The sequence below is a fragment of the Diorhabda sublineata genome, chromosome 5 (genome assembly GCF_026230105.1).
Source record: "Diorhabda sublineata isolate icDioSubl1.1 chromosome 5, icDioSubl1.1, whole genome shotgun sequence".
NCBI classification, from domain to species: Eukaryota; Metazoa; Arthropoda; class Insecta; order Coleoptera; family Chrysomelidae; genus Diorhabda; species Diorhabda sublineata.
In genome coordinates, this window is record NC_079478.1 from 10,161,463 (window position 1) to 10,185,156 (window position 23,694).

The 23,694-nt window shown below is 32.1% G+C and overlaps 1 protein-coding gene across 2 annotated transcripts; it reads right to left on the reverse strand.

Moving 5' to 3' along the window:
* Positions 1–413: 413 nt before the first annotated feature.
* LOC130444289 (sphingosine kinase 2-like) lies at positions 414–23,205 on the reverse strand. Of its 2 annotated transcripts, none has more exons than XM_056779361.1 (5): positions 22,171–23,205; positions 17,856–18,190; positions 10,017–10,189; positions 5,882–6,179; positions 414–5,820 (listed from the first exon to the last, which is right to left on the reverse strand). In XM_056779361.1, the coding sequence occupies exons 1-5, from the start codon at positions 22,879–22,881 to the stop codon at positions 5,574–5,576; spliced, it is 1,764 nt and encodes a 587-aa protein (XP_056635339.1). In that variant the 5' UTR covers positions 22,882–23,205; the 3' UTR covers positions 414–5,573. The 2 variants fall into 2 exon arrangements, with proteins under 2 accessions (XP_056635339.1, XP_056635340.1); XM_056779362.1 differs by having other exon boundaries at positions 5,704–5,820; positions 5,875–6,179; positions 22,171–23,177.
* Between the last annotated feature and the right edge of the window lie 489 nt (positions 23,206–23,694).

Here is a 23,694-nt window from a genome sequence, read left to right on the forward strand (position 1 = left end):
CCGTCTGGGAGCTCTTTGGAAGCAAATGTGTGGAATCCAATGCTAAAAACGTTTGAATATCTTCTGGGTTCTGTACGAGGTGAAAAAATTGCTTCGCTAGTTCCCTGTGTACGCTCAGGCATTCCATATACCTGAAGTTTTGGATTGTGCACAATTCTTGTACTCCGTTAGGCGTCCTAGCTTACTCCTAATGGTATCGACGGAACGTTCTAGGCGGCGTGTTGCCACCAGGGTTTTTTATTGGTGTTATTGTCATTAATGAGTCGACTCCTGCAATGATGTTATCAGGGTTTTTCTGGATCCTCAGCTTAGGTAATTTTGGATGACGTATAGGGTTTGTGCCCCTCAAATACCGCATATTATTATTATTTTGTAATGTGTTGCCTAGGATAAATAAAACAGCTAAATAAAATAAAGCATATACTTTATTTCTAGAAATTCGTCTATAAAATTGATTTCACAAAATATTGTAAATTTATAAAAAAAATGCTAAATTTATTTATTTTCAATTAAATCTCGTTAAAAATTAATTTTTGGCAAGAAAAAACAATAGTAAATGTATAACTGCTACAGTAATTATCAGTAAGATTGTAAAGTCTAGTAAGGCCAAAACGATTTTTGTATCCTGGAGTTTATTGGAAAACAATTACATAATTGATAAATTTAATTGAGAATGAGTCAATATGTTATAGAAAGAGAATAATAATATTATGCAATCCATTAGTTAGTCAATAAAATAACGTCATGACACATACGAATTAATTTATTTGCTTATGAGTTGAAAATGTACATTGACCAAAATGGGGTAAGGGGAAGATGGATAGAAAATTGGTTAGGTATTGAATTTAATAATTTTTTTTTCTAATAAAAACAAACACATATTTCTCGCAAAAATAAAAAGAATATAAACGAATATACTTATAAAAACAAATAAAATGCTAAGTGTGAGATCATTCTGTGTTTCCAATTTTTCGCCTCTTTGTCAAGAAGGCATCTAATGTAGTTTGCGTTTTTCTTTTGCATTCTGTTATTATTGATGAGTGGATAAAGCATCTATAACACCCTGCCTTGCATTTGAACTCCTTTAAAACTTTGGATAAATATCAACAAATTGGTCCATAATTTCAGATATAGTTAAGCTGGCTATACGTCCCGTTTTGAACTGGACAGTCCCGATGTTTTAGGCTTTTGGGATTGTCCCGTCGGTTTACGAAAAGCCAGTAATACGGAAATTTGAATTATTTAAGTTTTATAAAATAACTGTTACTTGTTAATTTCTTATTACATATTCGGTAAAGATTTAGATCATCTGAAAAATTTCGACTACAGATCGAAATGGTAAGTTTAATATTGATGGTTCGAGTGAATTTCGATCATTATTGTGATGAATTTTACGAAATTCTCATAAAAAACAAAAGTGTCTTGAAAGAAATAAATCTAATAAACCAAACTCGACTATATAGTTGCAGAGCTTGACGTAGTTGCAGTTTCCAATGACTTTATTCTTAACAAATGTCCTTATTGTTGAAGGTACCGAATTCAGTGCAGCACTAATTTGAGACTTAACGAATCTTCGAATCACTTGCATTTCAGTTTCCACTGAAATTTTTTCTCTGGTTGCTTTCTTTTTTTTTATCACCCGTGATAAAAACTAAAAATCAATATTTGTCACTGTATTAATCGTTGTGGTATTACATAAATTTATACACTTAGAATGATATCAATAAATGTTTCCAATGATAAAAATGCGTCCGTACAGTACCGCACCTACGTAACCAACCCAACTATATACACTGTTTCTGATTTGTTATTTGGAAACCTAGCGCTGCGTACAATTTTGGGGATCCCCGAGTTGAAATAAAACCGAAACAGCGTTAAGCGGGATCTTACTGTATTTATCAATGTTAGACATTTTACAATCTTACTATAGAAATACAACATTTTCGGTAGATAGGTTTTTAAATGCATTTAGATAATTCATTTTATGCAAAATAAGAAAATATCTCAACAAACTGACTGAAAATATCAATGAAAAATGTACTCTGAATAATAAAGTACAAATGTGTTTTCAAAATCTAAATTTTTAAAAAGGGTAAAGTTTCTAAAGGGAAGGAAGAAGTGTGGATACTCTATAAACTAGGGATTCTATTTAATAAAAGAGGAATGAGGGAATATAATCATTAGTTGTTCTAAGAAATTATGTTCACATCTAGGTACAGCTGTAATAATAAAAAAGTTAGTATAAATGATACAAATGAAAGAGTTGATTTGTGTAGAGACAAAGAGAATATCATTGTGATGTTGTTACAGTTAGTTGTTTGCTAGACTTTGAGCTAAAATTTAGAAAGTACTATATTGGTAATTCACTAGACTATTATAATATATTGAATATTGGAAGATCTACGTCCAGATTAGATTTACAAGAAAAAATACGCAAATTTTGATTGTATAATACAAACTTCAGTTCAGTCTAATTATTTTGTCCACTTAGTAATAGGTGAATCCTGTACCACAGGACAATACAATAAAGTACAATATTTCACATTTTTATTACTTATAGTAAACTTGTGATGGGAAGTATGTGGGTTTACAATTGTATTTTATTACGAATTTGTTACTTTAATATAATTTTTTGAAGTATATCTGTAGCTGCGTAGGTAAACTAATACGTTTCTGCGTCTTATAAAATCTGCTCTTATTATAAATTCGAAAGTATTTTGAGTTGAAGCTGACTCTACGATTTTTTGCAATTCAGAATTTGGATACCCTGAGACATCAATGTTTTATATTTTGAGTACAGGACATCAAAGAAAGCACAACTAATCGTGGTCATTGGACAAAAAAAAATTTAATAAAATATATTACTAAAGAACCTCGCGAATGCTAACGAAAGATTTAATGTAGCTAAAACCACTCTACATAGTAGAGTAGTAGCTTCAAATAATGGTTTATAAATAAAATCGAAATGTAAAACTGGAAACCATGCTTATGTCAAATATATGAACAAGACGATATTTATATAAAAAGCTTTGTCAAGTTTGCTTTCGATTTAATACAATGTTTGAGCTTTAAAGAACGGGAGAGTGAAGACTGCACAGACTTCGATCTGATAACTGCTTTCTATATAGCGACTTTTGTGAAGAAAAACAAGCTGAAATATTTGTTTTAGCTCTCCCATGTTACCCTTATATATTAATTGGAGCATGCAGTTATTTATTAAAATTTATTTTATCAACATACGGATTCCTTTTCAAAAAGACATTAGGTGTCCCGTGTCCGTCTAGTCCCTTAGTATTTTATGAGCAGAAGTAGTTTTTTAGCTCTTGTTTCTTCTTTTATCAGAGACTGTAAAATGAATTTTCACATCCTGCAAATTCTAAAAGACTTGTTAGTTTATAAGTCATTAACAATTGACTTCTAAACTAAATGACAACAGACACTTTTTATTATTGATAATTGCAGAAAAAAAAACATAATTTTCAATTATACCGCAAAACAAGCTATAAAATATTCTGAATGGGCCATCAAGAAATGTAACTCTGTAACTACTATTCTGTATGAATTGATTGGACAAATATCGTACCTCCGTTCAAATAGTGTTGTAAGTCACAAAAAGAAACTATCAAGTGATAAAAGTTTGAAATTAATTTTAACTGTAATATATCTTCGACCAATGTTGATCGATCATATTCTTCGTATTAACTTTGTTACTTATCCAAAATTTTAATTCCTAATCTTGAACCAACAATCGTCAGATTTGATATGAAAACGAGTTTTGCGAATTGCATGGAAAAACTGGAAAAATAGAATTGAAAATGTCAAATTTCGATTCGATTCGCAAAATATAGGAAATACTTCTGGACTAAAACCGCATCCATACTCGCGTGGGAAGGCCCGAAGCTTGAGTGTGGATTCGATTAGCATATTCTTCGCGGCTTCGCTGCTCGTTCCCCGAAAATTGGCGGTTTTTTTCCTGCTATAAAGGCGCGCAGGAGAACACGAATACCTCACCACAGCACAGGTATATATATATATATATATATATATATATATATATATATATATATATATATGTGACTTTGACTCTACAATCGCAGTTGGCTCAGTCGCTTAGTAGCAGTTGCCACGGACGGTTGTGTTTTCGATACGACGATTTTGCAAAGCACAAAGTAGTCAAGCACCCGCTGTCGTGTTTTCACGTCCATATCTATTACAAATAAACTTTGATTGAGAAAATTACGTTGTGCATACGCGTCAAGAGCGCGAACTTTACTGTGAGTGTAGACTGTTTGCAATCTTATTCGCGATTCGCGTGCCAGAGTCGATCGGCCATAAGAGAAGTTGCCTAGGCTGCTAAACGAGGAAGATAATTGTCATTTACATCACAAAAAGATATAAACTTAACAAGTATCTTTATATCTTTTACTTTAACTTCAATATATTTTTAGTGCAGCTTTTAAAACTTTCTAATTTTCTAATAACAATAATTAATAATCAATTGATAATTAGATTATCCTATTATATAGATATTTATTATTACGTAATAATCTCCTTTTTTTCAACAATGTATACAATCTATTATAAATTATAATACAAATTATTTTACAATTCATCAGAAATTAAATTATTAAAAGAAATATTCTAAACATCCATATCCATCCAAATCATATTTTGACAAACACTGAAAATAGTTGAAATGTCAATATTTTATGCTTTTAAACCAAATTTCAATTGATAGTGACCTAAAATCAAGATAATTTATGAAAAACGTCATATAAAAGAGGTCTAAAAACAAGATATTGAAGAAATTTCATAGTTTTTATAATAAGATGAAATGTAGAATTCTAGAATTATTTTTCTTAATACTGAGAGTAATTTTCAGAAAATTAGAAACTTTGATAAAAAAAAAATTATTTCAAACAATCAGCAGTAATTGAAACAGAGTTTTGAATTAGGTTCCTTGAATCTGTTCCTCGAATCAAGAAAATAGTTTCATAACATGTTTTCAATAGTTAGACTGTTGACATTTCCTCTACACCAACACTCACAATTACAGTGTCTAACGCGCGTTTCGATAACCAAGTTATCGTCTTCAGAGACTGGAGGTACAGTGTAAGTTAAACATTGTGTTCAGTATAAATATCACTAATGGTTTCAGAAATTCTAATTTAATTTATGGCCTTAAAAATAATAATATCTGATGAATTGAAGTAATGGTACAACAATAGGCAAAGAATTTAATAAAAAAACAGAAGATATTCAACAAATATGACTCATGATAAAATGTATAGAAAAATCATAATATTGTAGAGAAAAGGACTCAAACATTAGCAAAGTAAAATGTGATTTAAAATTTGAGTGTACTTGGTATGTTATACCACCTTTTCTAACCTATAAAAGAGATATAAAACTTCATAAACTTTAACAAACACGTCAACAAAACAGAGTAAAAATTAAAAACTATCCAGTCTAATCAACAGAGGCTCAAATGACGATAGAATCACAACCTTGGATTTTTTCTTAAATTTAACGTTACTCATACTACTACTACTACTACTAATGCATAAGTCGGATCAAGGAACCATAACTTTACATAAAGAAGGGAATATCTCTGCTTGTACAGGACCATATTCGACTAGCTCGCCATCTACTGTTATATAACCTTCCTCGGACATATCTGGTTCTATCCTAAAAGCGTTAACTGGAATGAGCTGAACGAGACCGTCTTGTGATTTTTTTGTAGCATGAGCTCCAGTACTGAGACCAAGTAAAAAGTGAAGAAGCTGAGATCTGGTAGCTCCTGCTTGAACTATTAGCAGCCTGAAAACAGAGAAAATGTAACAGTTGATTTAAAATAAATCAATTTCAAATTACTTCTCACCATATTCTTCCGTCATTCAACGTAGCTTCTGGAGCAAACAAACAGTCCTCTCCCAGATGGCTTTGATTCGAAGCATGTACCAAGACAAATCTCCCTGAAATACATTTCCATGACGTTGGTAGAGGGGCTAATACTCCTGGTATCTGGGAAGCTGGACCGTACATACGTGGTCTTTCAGAAGTATTGTGTGATGTAGCATCCATACTATCTGTCGTCGATTGATAAGAGCTACCAGTAGCTGAAAAATATTCACTTCGTCTTGAATTTGCACTGTACCAAGAACCGACCCGTCCTCTGCCTAAAATGAAATTAATATCAGAAACAAGATATGCAATGTGAAAAATCCACTGTTTTAGAATTTATTTGTTAAAAATAATATACTCCAAATATAAACCGTTGCGCTCACGGTTTTCATTTAATCTAGCACTAAAGTTAAATCGGGACTGCGTAGATGCCAACTTATATCGCTTTTCCCGAAGATCAATTTGCCAGGAAAAATCTCACGAACTTGTGGCAGAAATCTATTTGACGTGTTTGAAGTTGTTCCATCCTGTTGGAAACATGTTCTTCGGGACTGCACGGGAACCAACTTATACCGCTTTTCCCGGGGATCAATTTACCAGGAAAAATTTCACAAACTCGCGGCAGAGATCAATTGCACGTGTGTGAAGTTGCTCCTTCCTGCTAGAACCATGTTCTTTGGGACTGTGTGGAGATCAACGTATATCGCTTCTCCATGAGATCAATTTGCCAAAAAAAATTTCACGATCTAGTGGCAGTGATCTATTAGACGTATATGAAGTTGCTTCGTCCTGCTGAAACCATGTTCTTCGGGACTGCGCGGGAATCAACTTATATCGCTTTTCCCGGTGATCAATTTATCAGGAAAAATTTCACGAACTAGTAGCCGTGACTTATTGGACATGTATGAAGTTGCTCCGTCCTGTTGGTACCATGTTCTTCGGTTATAACTATTGAAGTTTTGCATTACAAGCACGTCGTCAAGTCGTCTAACACATAACGCTCTTGAATCCACTATAACTTTTCATTTTTAAAAAAGTAAGTGCCTTTAATTCCTCGCGTTGACATTACGCCCAATAAAGTCACTTTTGGTGAAGGTAGAGATTTATGATGTTTGTGTTTGTAGCGTAAATTTTGCTTGTTGAAATGTCCATTAAGATGAAAATGAACTTCCGAAAACAAGATGTTAGTAAACACTGGAAAACGTTCGATCATCTATTGTTACAAAGTCAAGCCTTTGATCAGCATCCCGAGGCCACAATTTTTGCACCAACTGAATTTTGAAAGGGTACAGCAGCAAATATGTGTATAGGCTCGTTACGAACAGATTGAGCAACACTGTCTACGTTTTCGACCGTTCTAGAAGATCTTAGACGCCCCGACTTTTGTTTATCTAGTGTTGCTCTGGTATTTTCAAGGTTCTCGGCCCATTTTCCAATCAGTCAAGCACCTGGCGCATTATTTAATTAACGAACATTGCAAAAATTTTTACGTGCTACAGTCGTTGATTTACCGTTTATGTAAAATTCACGCACGCACAACGCACGGTCCCCTCCATAGCGACTAATTCCCAAGAGCCAAGTTAACGATTTACAGAGATCGAGATCCTCCGAATAGCTGCGTTCACGTAATAATAAATACAAATTGAACTTTCTCTTGAGACACCTTGTATTAAAAATGAAAAGTTTAATTGGTAAATACGTTCTACGTCTTCTGTAGTATTATCGGGGTGATTCTTTCTCCCAAAAATTTGTAATTTTACCTTTAAATGGTAGTTTGTGGAATAATTTTATATCAGTAAGAATAAAAAACTCGAAAGCTACGGTTGACAAGCTGACAGAAAACAATAGAACATTGGAATTTATTTTTTTTTGTGAAAATATGGACAATAGAATAGAATGCGAAGACAATGGAGCCCATTAAAATAACTGTACAAAGATGTACTCATCAAAAATACCAAAAACAAAATTTGTAAACATGTGAACCAGAAGCAGACTCAGATATAAGAGGTGTATATATGTGCAGACCTGAAAGATTTACTGCGTTCCCCATTTGTTGGGTCTAGGCTGGACATGGCGAATAAAGCTATTATATTTTAAACTGCTTCAGAGAGGTTAAGTCTCGGTCATCTTAATTAAAATTTTTAGCCTCGAAATGTCACCATATGGAAAGCTAATTGTTTTTTTAATTAAAATAATTATAATTATTTAACTGAAGCGGGCAAATATTTATCAACAGGTATAAATATCAAGAGATATTATTAGTGGTACTTGACACTGCTATTAAAAATAAATATTACGCAAAATATTTCTAATGATAATTTTTATGTTTATCCGAATTTTAACTATATTTCAACGAATTTCATTTATAAAAAAAATTGAGATTATGGAAGAGTGTCGTGTATCAATAAAAATGGAATTGAAGGCAAATATAATATCCGTTTTTAATATAATAATAAAAATATATCAACAATAAAGGAGAAAAAAGTTGATGAGAATAGAAAAATATAAAAAAACTTTGATAACTAATACTAATAATATTTTTTCATTATTATATTATGGGATACAAAATAATTCACATTTAAGTAAAATTGATAGTTCATAGTTGCATTGTAGGCGGCCAAGTGGCCGTTGAGCACATAGGCCTTCAGATAGACCCGTCATGACCCACTCGACGTTATCAAATTCCAATGCCCTTTGAGAACGATCAGGCGCTAAGGCTTGAACCCTTTGATGTCATTAGGTAAGCTTTGAGGCTTGCCCAAGTGTTTAAAGTGCTCGGCACTCACAAATGACGTGGTCTACGGTTTCATTCTACTCGATGCTCCAACGGCATTCTGGATCGTCCATAATAGAAACGGTGTGGAGATGGCGTCTTAGATGGCAGTAACTGGTGAAAAGTCTAGTCACTAGCCGGATTTCGCGCCCTATTTAGTTGTAGCAGTTGTTTGGTTTGAGACGCGTAAGGTCCATCTATATGTACCTTTCATACTGAAGACCCTGTTAACACTAAAACTACACCAACACTCAAAATTACACTGTCTGACGCTCGTTTAGATAACCAATAGACTTCAGCCTCTTAAGTCGATAACTTGGTTATAGAAACGCGCGTCAGACAGTGTAATTGTGAGTGTTGGTGTATATGCGCCTTTTCTTATCTCTTGCCAGGTGTATCCATCCATTTTTGCCGAGTAGACGGCTGAAAGACACTTTCAGCTACACCAAAGATGCGTTCTGAGCCTATCGATGAGTTCGCCGATTCCAATTTGGCGAGTGAAGTCAACTTTCGTTGCACGAGTGACCGGGCACTCAAATTAGCTGGATCTTACAGCCATCACTCATCAGATTTTGTAGGATTTTTTAATAAAAATGTATATATAAAAAAATGGACCTATCGGAACTGATTAAATGACCTCAAGTTTAGGCTTAGATCTTGCCCCCAAGCTAAAATTATTACATTAGAATCTTATATGGAAAATAATTATTCATTTATTTTGTGAATAAATTTAAAAAAAGTTTCACAATTCTTTTTGGAGCATCGGTAAAGTTCATGGTTTGATATAAGATTGATAAAAAAGAGAATTGAAAAATCTTTAACTGAAAACAATAGTTTAATTAATGATACAATGTGTTATAGATATATTCTTCGATCTATGTATTGACATCAGAATTTTGAAAATGTGTAAAATTCATGAGAACAAATTAATCAGAAGTAATTAAATTTGTTAAATCTATCTCTGAAGACGATAGCTTACAACTGTTATAAAAACGATTTTAGAAATTTCAACTTCAGTACTCGTAGATGATTGTCACCTAAGCTCTTCGTAATCTGTCAAAATCAAATGATGTGTGTAATTTGTCCAATATCGCCATGTAAATATGCTATAAGGTTTTAAAGTTTATACACATAATTTATTCACTATCATTTGATTATTTTAAACTACTGACTACTGTACGGTTTTCTTTGAACAAAAGCGTAGCTGCACAATTTCTTCGATGTACTATTTTGAAGTAATTCATAGAAAAAGGGGATAGTGGATCCAAATGAATATTAACCAACTGTTTTTCACAAACTACCCAACAGCCATATGAAACTGACTTTTTCTCAGATTTACCTGTTTTTGTTTCTAAATTAACTTCGTTTGGAATATCAATATTGCTGCCTAAAGTACTAGCAAATACTAAATCGTCGTTTTTATCCACTACTGGAACATCTGAAGGTAAGTACCATAATTTTCCGCCATAACTACGTAGGCCAATCAAACGGGCTAGAGACCATATTGTGAACCTGAAAAAGCATTTTAACTAATTGTGAAAGAAAATTATTAAGATACTACAATGAAATATTAACGATTTAGAGTTAAATTTATTATACTCGTAGTTTAGATATCCCCCTAGCTCAGTAGTTTTTTGTATCTAGCCTAAAAATTTCCTAAGTCCTGAAGATGCCAACTACTCGATGGACTAATAGCACACAAAATTTCAAACAATGGATGCGAAAGCTTACATAACTAAAGCATCCATACAAAATGTTTATAAAAAAGTCGACCCTATTTCTAGGAAATGTACAAAACTAAAAAATAATTGAGATTTGCTTGGCAACAATGTAATAAAATGTTGTATGAATATCTTTTAGAATCTAATATATCCATAGAATTTGTTTTTTTAACTGACTCTCATAGATGGTGCTAGTTGTACGATTCGTACCAAGTAGTATTGAACGTTGGTTTTACTAAGCTGGTATAAAGTAATGATAAACTTATTAATTATTAGTATTATTGATTAGTTTGCCTTCTTCTTTGAATACGATATAACGCCATTCCGTTTAGTGGTCCGCAGTCAAAGGAAACACTAATCGTTAATGTTTTTTACGTTCAATCAGAATCAGTCTGAGCATCAAGAACTTCTGAAAATGCCAACCACTCGATGGACTAATAGCCCAAGAAACTTTCAAACTCTCAAGTAATATTGTAAAGAAATTTTATATGAATAACTTTTGGAATCCAATAAATTCCAGAAATTTGTTTTTATAACTAACTTTCATAGATGGCGCTAGTTACACAATTCGTACCAAGTAGTATTGAACATAACTTTGTTTTACTAATCTGGTATAAATTAATTATGAAGTTAATTAGTCTTTAGTTTGGTCATCATCAACTTCAGTAGACCGACCAGAATGTTGCTCATCTTTGAGGGAAAAATCTCCAGAACGAAATTTTTCATACCAAATCTGACACGTGCGCTTTGTGAAGCAATCAGCATAAACTTGAGATATTTCTTTGTGAGCCGCAGCAGCTTTCATTCCTTTACTGAAGTAAAAAAGTAAAATATGCCGAAAATGTTCGTTTCTGCACTCCATTTAAAATTAACCCAAAGCTAATAACTTTAAAAAAAATCACGCTCTGCGTGCTTCTAAAGTGTCAATGTGACCAGTATCACGTGACAAACGGCAAAGTATAGCACTAACATAAGTTATTCACAAGTAATAACTTGCCAACTTTATACATGCGAAATAAAAACCAATAAATTTTAATTTCGATATGACTAGTTTGGTAGACGCGGGAGCCTCTTTAATATCATAAAAGAAAGGAAATTTGGAATTACAAAAAAAAGGACTTGCAATTCTCTGGGTCAGCGTCGGTTAGCCGAGTGGCAAAGAAATTGTTCTATCGAGGTAATTTTTCAAGGAAACGGTAGAAGTGCAAATGGCGTGATCACCAGACCTTTACCAGTGTCATACAATTATCAAAATTTGTTAGGTTTTCATTTAATTTAAAATTTATTTCTAAGCCTGATGGCCTTATTTAAGTGCGAGATCTACAAATAACCACGTTGAGTAAAAATTCCAAACTATTCTGTTATCTGAATTTGCATAAGGAATAATTTTTAAAAATTCCTCACAAACAAATTGCCAGTCAAGGTCCTCCCAAAAGGACTAATTCAGAGCTGTTCTATACGGGTTGATCTTCGATTTTAATTCTATCTTTCTTAGTGCTAAATTCCAGTTATGTGTTTACTAAGTTTAGTGACATGACTCACATTACTAAAATACGATTTGTTGTTTGCCGTGAGAAAATAATTATTTGCAATACGTGATTAATCATTTCTACATTGTATTGTTTTATTTAAAAATATTAAGGATAAATTGTTTTTGAATCTCACACAATATTATCAACTTTTAAAATCGTATTTTTTCTGTAACTAGTAATAACAAAGCATTTAAAAGAAAATATAGAAATGATGAGTAGAATACAGATCGAAACAAAATTATAAATATGTAACAAGTTTTTACATGGTTTTTAAAAGTTAATTACATTTAATTTAATTGTTTCATAGGTACTCTTATTGATAAATATAATTTAAGGTATCAATTACATCAAATATTAGAATATTTTTCGGCATTTTAGTGAGAATAACAGTAGACTGTTATGGCTTCATAATAGCTAAACCTGTTATCAATTACTACATTTAAATATTCTCGTTTCCTATAAGCTGATTTATTAAGAGGAGAATCATTCTTAATACAAAAATAGACCCAATTTAACCCACTTCTTCCGGTTTTTATCAAATTAAATCAACAGTAACTCCCCCACCTAGTCAGATCTATCAAAGATACTATTCCCAATGAACAACACAGGAGTGTAAAAAATCAGTTGATGAGATGGCCTCCGTTCCTACATAGGCCAAACAAATCGACATATTTCCGTTAGGACAAAGAAGCAGTTGTTTTACCAATTTCGATATTACCTCTACACTTTTCCTATATAGTATCAATATCTGATACACAATTGATTTTAATGGATCCAGAAACATCGGTTCATTTTACTTCTCAAATCCGAGGAGTTATGAATATAGAAATTCGTCCAAACCGCTTAAACACAAATGACTAGTCAGAGATCACCGTCAACTTGGATACATCTTTATTCGCTTCGGTATGTTCCACTGCCAATAATGATAACATTTCAACTAAAGGAAATACCACACATCATCCATTATCAATACAACATACTTACCACGTGTGCCAATAGTCCCCCTATATTTACAAGGTCCAGAGGGCTTGATTCAAACCAGCAGTGATTCGAATATGCTTATTACCAATATATAGGGTTAAATATTTTGTGCCAAAACTATTGGGGCATACAGGGTTAACAGCTGTGTGTACAGTTTCAGCCAGAAGTTTATTGAAAAGGCATATATCCGAAATATAATAAAATGAGTTACTTACTAAAATTTTCAAGATCAAATAATTTATTATGAAATCGTCCGCGAAATGGACCGTGAAGCTGGTCCTTTTCGGTTATAATTGAAGTCTAGAATTTGGTAAAAACGCCGATTCGTTTGATGTTTGTTTTTACACATATTTTTATTATTACGGCGTCTTTTATTTGTTTTTTTTTTGTGAAGAAAGAGTTTTTATTAGAACTAATTTCTAGGAAAGTATTTTTATTTGTTTGTTTGTTTACTTTCTAGAATTATTTCTAATATATGTGCGAGTCTCCCAAGAGAAAAAATGCCCGAAAATGCGAAGAACATTGGATTATATCACTAATAATTCACACGGTCAAGCATTCTTGAAAGTTGTACACAATAGAATTTATGGAAAACAGGAGGAGGGTATGAGTGACACTCAAATTGGTTTTAGAAGTGGACTTGGTTCTCGGGATGCCCTCTTCAGTTTTAATGTATTAATTTAACGTTGCTTTGATGCTAACTGAGAAGTTCATATGAGCTTTATTGATTACGAGAAAGCTTTTGATATAGTCCGACGTAAAGAATTGATACAGATATCGTATGGAAAACAAATAGATTATAGAAACTTCAAAATAATCGACACACTTTATCATACGAGGATGTATTGATATCTAGTTAGCCTAGACCAGTTCCATCTATAAACAAAATATTGCGTTACCATAGCAACGAACAATAACTTATTAGAAGTGTCAGTGTAAAGTTTGACGTCAAAAAAGTAAACCAGAGTTACGCAATAAATTAAAAGAAAAAAGACGTCCACCGAAATAATGAAAATCGAATAATTGGAGTATCGAGCCATTATCAAGTAACTGTATTTAAAAGGATTAAGAGGTATGGAGATTTACGAAGATATGCTTAATACCCTTCGTGATCAATGTCCTTTGTAAGCGACCGTGAAAAATTGGACTGCAAGCTTCAAAACAGGTAAATTTTCCATTGAAGATGATGACCGATCGGGAAGGCCAGTTTCTGTGTTAGTCCCCAAAAATATCGACGCAGTTAATGATATGATTTTATCAGAGCATCGAATTGGGCTAAAACGGATATCTGAATATTTCATATGAACGCGTTCATCGTATAGTGCAAAATGGATTCCAAATGTTTGAATGTTGACCAAAAGTGTGCAAGGGTAGAAGCATCGCGTTCGATCTGTGTTCGATTTGAAAACGATGTAGACTTCTTAAACCGAATTGTTACTTTGGATGAGACTTGGGTACATTTCTACGATCCAGAAACAAAGCAACAATCGATGTTTCGTGTCCAAAAATCTGCTGGAAAAGTTCTTGCTTCAGTTTTTTGGTATTGCCATGGAGTAATCATTCCAACGAGGAGGTTATAAAAGCTGTTGAGGTCTGGTTTGCAGAGCAAGCATTTTTTAAAGGTCTAGAGACGTTGCAGATTCGTGATAAAATATTTTGACATTGAAATTTTCTTTGGTTCTAAAGTGGGCTAAGAATTTTTAAATATATCCTCGTAACCAGACAGCCAAGATCAATATGGAGGGAGAACTAACAGAAGAAATACATACAAAACGTGGAGTAAGACAGGGTTGCATATTACCAGCAATATTTTTTAATATATGCTCGGAAGTAATTATCCTGGAAGCACTAGCAGAAGAGGAAGCAAGATTCCAGTAAACGGGGCCCCAGTTAATAACATGAAATATGCTGACGAGACTGTCTTAATAGCGGAGAATATAGAAGACCTTCAAAGAATTACAGAAAAGGTAAGAAGAGTCAACGAGCAGTATGGGGTACAAATGAAAATAAAACTAAATACATGCACTTTTCGTAAATGCAAGAACAGAATGCACTGTTACAAATTGGAAATAATCAAGTACAGAAATAGAAATATCTGGGGACTTAAGGTTTAATTCGAGAAATGACAGCACTGAAGATATAGAAAAAAGAATTGAAATTGCTCGCAGTGCTTTTAATAAAATGAAAATCTTTCGATATAGAAAAGTGAAAAAGAGAATGGAGGCAGCTATTTTAAACAAAGCAATAATGAAAAAACTGGAAGCATTAGCAATATGGATATTGAGAATACTACGAATATCATGAACAGATAGAATCGCAAATGAAGAAGTTTTACGTAAATTGACGACACCAAGAGAATTATTGACTACCATGAAAGCCCGAAAATTAGAATTCTTCGGTCATGTAATGAGGGGACAATACGTATTCCAGAGATTGATTACACAGGGAAAGATAGAGGGAAAGAAAGGTATAGGACCACGGAGAATGTCATAGCTGCGAAAGGGAGGGAGTGGTTTAACTGCACATCAAAACAATTGTTTAGAGCGGCAGTGAATATAATACAAATAGTCATGATGGTCACTAACCTTCGTCCGAAAATAGCACTTTAAGAAGAAGAAGAAAGAAGAAAAGTAGTTATAAAATTAGTGAATTATGATTATATAAGTTCGTTAAGTCTAGTGTAAGTGTTGAAATAGATTTAGTAAGTAAAATATATTGTTTATAAAATAAATTTACCGCAACGTTGAAAAACAGTTTAAACAAATTAGTTTATAACAAAAACATGACACTACAAACTGACCCCTTTAATAATAAGTAAGACATATAATAAATTATCAAATTCACTCGTATATCTCGAAATTCTTGATTAAAATCACAATTTCGGTATTTTTTTATAATAAAAATTCTTTAGATGTAATTGATGTATTTCATTTGAAAATATCATCTATATTTATTTATTGTTAGATGATTTTTACTATAAGGTCATAGTAATTCAACTGGCTTGGTAATAACACTTTGGTTTTTTATATGTCATAAACTATACTATAGAACACTGAAAATGGATTTATTTGTTTGTTTTGAAATACATAAATATTCACATGAATAAACAAAAATTAACGACAACCGTAGCTGGAATAGAACCTTCAAAGAAAGTTTTATTGCTAATAGTTCAATGCAATTCAATCTACCATGTCCTTCAATGCTTTTCAAAGAAGCCAGTGGTTTAAGACATATCCGTTATGTGTATTTTTAATGTCAGTACTAAGGATATCTCAATATTAGCATTGTATAAATATGCCAGAAATACTTCTTCGTTTATTGATCTTTTTTTCACTTTCCGATAATTGAAGTCGGTAAACACTTTTTCGTTTGCGTCCTTTGACTTCCTCGGTAATATCTAATGGACGTTTTCTAAGCTTCTTTTATTATTTACTAGCCGACCCGGCAAACGTTGTTTTGCCTTATAAATTATATCTGGGAAGTATGTTTCTAATTCAATAAAAATAAACAGTTTGAGCCCAAAGCCTTCCTCAATAAATGGACGGGCCATCCAACATAAAAAGAATTTTTTAATTCGAATCAATAGTTCCTGAGATTAGCGCGTTCAAACAAACTCTTCAGCTTTATAATATTAGTATAGATTAGGAATAAGCTCGCTCTCGCAAATATCTTTCATCTTTACAACTTTTCAAAAATGAGTTTTGGTAAACCAATCCAAAATTTATTGATATTTTCTTAGATACATTGTCGGTTTGTCAAAAAAGTTTTTTTTATTTAAAAAATATTTCAAATACCATTATAATCACCGTTTGACTTTGAGGAAAGTTGGTACGATGAGTTTTCAATTTTTTCCAACCACGCCGTTTATTTGTATGAAATCGCTTTACTCAAAATCATTTTAAAATTTGGAATCAAAAATTTGAAAAATGCTGTAGTTTGGATTTTGAATCTTTGGATTCCCAAATACTGCAGACGTGACCTTATTGGCTGGAAAAACGGTTTTCGGACGTTTTTCGGTTGAAATTCATTATATTTTACTGTATTTTTGTTTCTGGGGTATAATAGTATACCCAAGTTTTATCTACTTATAACATATCGACGGGAAAATTCACTTGGACGTTCCAAACATTTTTATTGCGAACTATTGATAGGCATTAAACCATCACGGCAACCACCTTGCATTTTTTTTATTTTATCTTATATATTAAAAAAATTGGCGATTTCCATTCCGAGTCCGTTCAGGCGTTCTACCCAACCGATTTGATTAATTTTTTTTTTTCAATGAAAGGTATTGATGCACAGATCAGCCATCAACCATCGGATTTCATCTAATTTTCACCATTCTCAAGTTATACTCAAATGCGATTTCCCCCTGTACATTACTTATGGAAGTTTTTCACATACACACGTTCTATCCTCAATATCACAGGTTCTATTCAAGATAGAGACTTCGTTTTGGTTTAAGAACACTCGCTGAAACACCTTCTTTCTTTTGAGTTTTTGAACACTTAAATCGGTTGAGTTGGAGAGGAGCTAGGCGGGGACATTCAATGTAGTGTTATGGATTTTTGTAGGTTTTTGGCAATTTTTCTACATTCAAAGATCTATATTTCAGGTTCTAATATAGCTACAGAGTTCGTTCTTTTCTATTATAATAATTTCTGATACTTATTTAGTGGATTCGATGCGAGCGAAGCCGCGGGTAAAAGCTAGTAATTATATTAGTATTATTGAATTGATAGCCGAAATGTATGATTATAAATATTTCGTCACATTAACTCACTTTATTCTTATTGAACTTCTACTACATTTTGTTAATACGAAAAATGAAATTGCATCACAAAAAATTAACCTAAAAATAGTTTGTTTTTATCTATTTATAAAACCAATTCAATAGCATAACCTAAAAACTTCTTTAAGTCTATGAATACATGATAATCTTACCTTTGCCCACCCAATATCCTCAACTTTTCACTTTCGATATCGATGTCGGACAACAGTCCCCATCCAACGGATAAAAAGGAAAATATAATTTGACAAGTAGTTTCCACTCTCACTAAATCCATACACTCTGTATGATTTCTCACTATTGCTAAAACTGCCGGTAAAATAGGAGTAGGTAGATATGGTTCCGAATAATAATGAGCTATGCTTCTGGCAAGGCCGTTACCTGAACCACCGGGTACTATACCGATCGGAATTGATTCCATCACGTCAGACCAATCACAGCGTTCGAAAATACCGTTTAACACTTCAAAAACGATTCCATCACCTCCTACCTAAAAAGAAACAATATGAATCATAACGATGCGATGTCTTCAGCTCCTTGCGTTTGTTTACTATCATACAAATCTCGTTACTACATGAAATATTCGGAGGTTCTATTAGAGCTTTGATTTTGATGATTTTATTTTGGCACTATTGAAAATCAGAAACCTTTGGTAGCAGAGAAGTTTTCAATGTTCATTTTGTTTAACAAAAAATTATACCAAAAAAACTTAATTCTCGAAGTATCCATCGTATTATGGTTTTAACCCAATGTCTAGCAAGCTCTTTGAGATGTTGGGCTTCTTTGGGCTTAGTTGCAAAAAATTTCGTACTGCTTTTTCAACCTCTCCTTTAGATTCAATTTTTTTTTCACACGCCCTAGATTTGGATAAAAAGTAATATGATTATCGCAAGGTTCGGAATTAATGCTGAATGTGGTAGGAAACCACTACCACCAAGTACTTTGATCTTATTCCGTGCACTATGTGGTTCAGCATTGCCTTGTAGTAAGCTGCCCACTGTCGGTTATAGTTCTTCCAATATCAATTTCAGAAGACAGTTATACGAATTTAAACCAAATTTCCTTTACATTTACAAAATGAGGTATCTAACTATAACTAAACTTGAATATTTCTCCGATAAAAATTCATATATGCGCATCATCATATACCTCGGCATTGATAGCTCGACCATCTGGAATGATTTCAAATTGCACTAAACCTTCCTAATTCCATCAGATACACAAAACTTTCCACTCAAATCTATTTCTCTTTGCGACGGGTTCTAGGAATTATCCTTCTTCAAACCATTAATTTTCTATGTTTGGATTTTTTTAGATAAATTCATTTTCTACCTCAAGTAACATTGCGTGTAATAAAACGGCTACAAGGAGCTGTTTACACCTCTCTACTTGAAGTTTCGCTTATATCTCGGTTAATTGGTTTGGCACTATTCAACAAATTCTCTAGATCTTACTTAATGATTTTTAATGGCGATGTATGGTATCTTTAGAAGATTCAAGGAAGTCTCATAAACGTCGAATGCTAATACTAGTTTGTTCCCTTGTAACCTCGAAATCCCACGCAGGTGAACGATCTGAGCGCAAAAAATCTTCAAGCGCCAAATCTCCATTATTGAAACCATTGTTTACAGGAATTTCTTCGGTAGTTATGTCATTGATTTTGGCATGTATTTTGTTTCCCTGGTACTGGTACCATGTCCTCTAGTTGTATTCGGTTAAACGCCTTTTCCAGGACTATAAAACACATGAACTCCGTTTTGTTACACTCGATGGATTTTTGATTTATTTATCGCAGGACAAATATCGCATCTATAGAAGATCTTCCTGATTTGAATCGTTGCTGTTCATCGCTCAATGTGTTTACTTCATTTATTTTGTTTGTCATGATCTTTGTTACTAGCATCAAGGTTGTATTTAGAAGGTTTATGGCTCGGTAGTTGGCGGGTCTATTTGTCTCCTTTTTTGAACAGTAAAATTGTGGTACTTAGGCGCCATTTATCCGGAATTTTTTGATGTAATAGGATGTTGCGAGTTATAGCTGTTAGCTGCTGTTTCAAGCTTCTCCCGCCGTATTCAAGAAGTTCATTTAGAATGCCGTCTGGGCCTGGACTTTTTCTGTTTCATTAATGCGGTTTCTATAGCTCTTTCTTCTATTTGAATAGAAGAAAAAAGAAAAGAAGAAGAAACCATGAGAATCTATCTCATTATTTGATGCAGCATGGGATATTATAAGTACTTTTGATCAAATATCAAACAGTAAGTAATTTCATACGTTAATGGAACTTCAAGTGTCTAAAGAACATTTGGAGTCACTAACTATGACGTTTGTTCCTATTAGGAGCGGTCAGTGTACAATAAATCTCAATAGTGATATGATTCTTCACAGTCACAGTAATATAAGACAAAAATTAGGTAATCTGAGACAATACGTTAATGGAGGGTGAAATAAGGGACACTTTATATCGCTTAACTAGATGATTAATGGTTCCAATCAGGAGTAGTGAGATAATTAGTGGTTATTGATATAAATATGCAACAAAAAATTTAATGCACTTTCTAGTGTAAATATTTAAAATTATAATTTGTATATTATGAGAATGGCAGTAGTTATTTTATAACGAGATTTTTCTACAAGTGAATAGTAGAGGTTTACCTAGGCTCACGAGGCTCTTAGAAATTACCACAAATAACCAGTTAATTCGATAATATTTAGGCTAAAAAAAGAACGTTACAAATTCAAAGGCTGTTTTATGTACGTTCAAAAACCATGATCTTTGGAATTAATCAGGCACTGAAACAAAGTTTTCCTGATTCAGATAAATAAAAAGTAGTATGCAGTAAATCAGATAAATCACGAGGTTTTATCACAATACTTAACTAATAAAAGGATTCGCTGTACATATAATTGTTATACAATCAATGAAATTAATTCAACTGATATCAGTTTGATTCTACCTGATAACTGAAAATAAAGGAGAATACTTATATTTATTTTTAAGTTTCCTACTAGTTCTCAAAATATATTATAAATGTGGGACAAAGATTTTCAATAAAGTTACTAGGTATGAAATAAGGACCTTTCTGTTCAATACAAAATATATACTTACAGATCACAGATGTTTTAAAACATTGCCTACATACTTATTTAAAACTTTTAATAATCTTTTAAATTGTATTCCTTATTAGCTGCAATTTATTTGTATTATATTAATATCTATTAAAAATAATTTGGTTTATTAATTTTTATTTGTATAACTACAGCTATGTAACATATATCAATGTCAATGTAGAAATATTAGAAAAGTTGACTAACATGACCTTCTAAATTTATGAAAATTTAAGACAGTAACTGTGCTAAAATTCTGAATAATGTATCATAAGTTATTAGTCTACACATTATTAAATTGAAAACAATTCCAATCAAGACATTCTATTGAATAATACTTTAATTAAATATTTCTGGGTCTGAAGTTATGTGGTACTATTTTGTGAAAGTAGTCGATCTACAGTATCTCAAATCAAAATATGGAATTTTTATGTAAAATGAGAACTAAAATATATTTGAAAGTAAACATAAAAAGTATAAAATGCAGCTACAAAACAATATATTTTCATATTAATTTTCTCATATTTACCGTTATTTTTTCTCTGGTAAATTGTGTAAGAGTGTGTTTACTAGGTCAATAATCAATTGAGTAATTATGCACACAAGTTATTTCATTTTAATTGTGCAATATATAGAAACAATAATTAAGAATTTCTAAATAATAATAAAAACATAAAGAGAGAAACTTTTAAGAAAAAAAATTATTATAAATTTTATAACATCCTTGTTTGGTTATATGTCATATCCAATGATAATCAATCACTCAGTAAAAATATTTTTTCAACAACTTCATTATCAGCACTATGGAAAATAACAATCAAAGTTCAGTAGAATGCAATTTTTAGGAGATACCAATTTTTTTCTGTTTTAAACAGTACATTTGAATTTTTTAAATGGTATTGTTATCCATATCCACACCTTATAGCATTCTTAAGGTATTCATGGTTAATGTCTCAGATAAACTAATTATCATAGTTTAATAGTAAAAGTGTTTATTTGTTAATAAACTTTTGTTTCCTCAAACTATGTTACAAACATTAAAATCAGAAATTACAAAGAAAGATTCACATATTGGGTTTTCAATATTTTTAAAATGAATGTTGTATACAAACAATACCTATGTCAATCAAAGTGAATAGAATACAACTGAAATTCATTGTCATAAAAGTAAATTTTATCTATATCATAATACAGAGAGGTACATAGTCCAAAACATACTAAACAACTACAAGAAAATAGCCAAAAAGTAATAGAACTTTATGAAGACAGTGGACAAGAGTTTCTAAACTCAAGTTTAATATGAAGAATTGCATTTTTTAGAAAAATAACTGGAAACAGATATTCAATAAATTAGATAAACTTACTGCCACTATGCCAGTCCATTGGAACAAATTGTTTGTCCTCATGAATTCCCTAGCATAATTAGCATGTTTTGTTAAGTACAAATCAAATGGAATCTCAGCTTCTTGTAATACTGGAAACACTTTTTGTTGAAATAAATCTTTAGCCTTTCCAGCTCCACTTTTTGGATTACATATAACAAGTAGTTTTCGGTTTTCTTTGAGTTTATGACTATTAGTGAATTCCATAATACTGGAATTTGGTACACTTTCACCTTTGATTAATTTTTTAATGATTGTCCTCCACCTTTGAGCCTCTCTGTTGTTATCCTCAAATTTATCAAAAGATCTAAACCTTAGAGTAATAATGGTTCTTTCTCTTTTTCTGCTAGATGATTTGGTATTTTGAAATAGATAGGCGTAAATGTAGAGGTAGGCACTAGTGTCGTTTACATCTAGATCTCCAGAAGTTTCTTCTACTACCTCCAAACTTCGTGATCGGGAAATACGACAAACGCATTTTTTTGATTGCTTTTTACTGCGAAGACACCGACAACCTACTACATCTTTAATTGGAATAACTTGCTCTTTACGGTTTTCTTCACTCTCTTTGATTAGATGCAAACCCTGTCTTGTTAAACGAACTTTAAATACACAATGTTTCTTTGTTAACACATAAAACGTTTCTTCTAACAAAATTTGATTCAAGTTTTGATCATCTTTGTTAATCTCCATAATTTAAATTAATCACAGTATCCGATTTTTAACAATGTTCACAATTGCATTGTAACTTGGTGCTAATTTAACCGTCGATTATTTCTGAATAATGCAAAAAATCATTTTGTTGCAATACCATACAGAACTGACTTTAATATTGTTATTTTTTATGATACGCATATTTTTTTCTTTTTTATTTAACTACTTGTAACAGCTGTTATGTTTATTTATCACCAACCAATAACAATAACCATAGACCAAACGTACGGAATAACACAATAAACTACCAAATAGTCAGACAGTACACTGTACTGATACTTATGATTATCCAGAAACAACAAACCAGATAGAAGTTAGAACCAGTGATGCCAGATAGTTAGAAGCTAAAATCGTAAGATCCGAAGTAAAAAAATGGAAATAAAGGTCATGGAGTGGGATTAGAAGTAGAGAATACAAGTAGGTAATATTTTATTTATTCACCTATTTTCACAAAAATATAAAAATTAAGTGCCTTATTACACCATTAAATGTAGATAATATTGACATATCGGAAAAAATTGTGATGTTAAGGGGTCCTATTCTTATTCTTGACTTCCCTGCATAAAATGCACTATTTGTTCTCTTTCAGATAATTTAACAACTTGCCTCATCTTTAGTCTGTTCCCTCGACTCATAAATAGGCCCCATGAACTGATAGATACTGAATTTTTCTCCTTGTAGAAATAATAAAATATGTTTAATTTTGTTTTGATGTATTTATCTAACTGGTGCTGGAGTACTATGAATATAATATGTATATTTACAAAAATTAAAATATTGTGAAAATAGGAA

Bases quoted from the DNA above. Each gene is read 5' to 3' on its own strand.
- LOC130444289 (XM_056779361.1), bottom strand. From the start codon at position 22,881: ATGGAGATTAACAAAGATGATCAAAACTTGAATCAAATTTTGTTAGAA. The intron at 18,191-22,170 runs GTAAGTTTATCT...GTTTCTTTTTAG, and splicing joins AATGGACTGGCATAGTGGCA to GTAGGAGGTGATGGAATCGT. The intron at 6,180-10,016 runs GTAAATCTGAGA...ATTTCATTTTAG, and splicing joins TAATTTAGAAACAAAAACAG to GCAGAGGACGGGTCGGTTCT.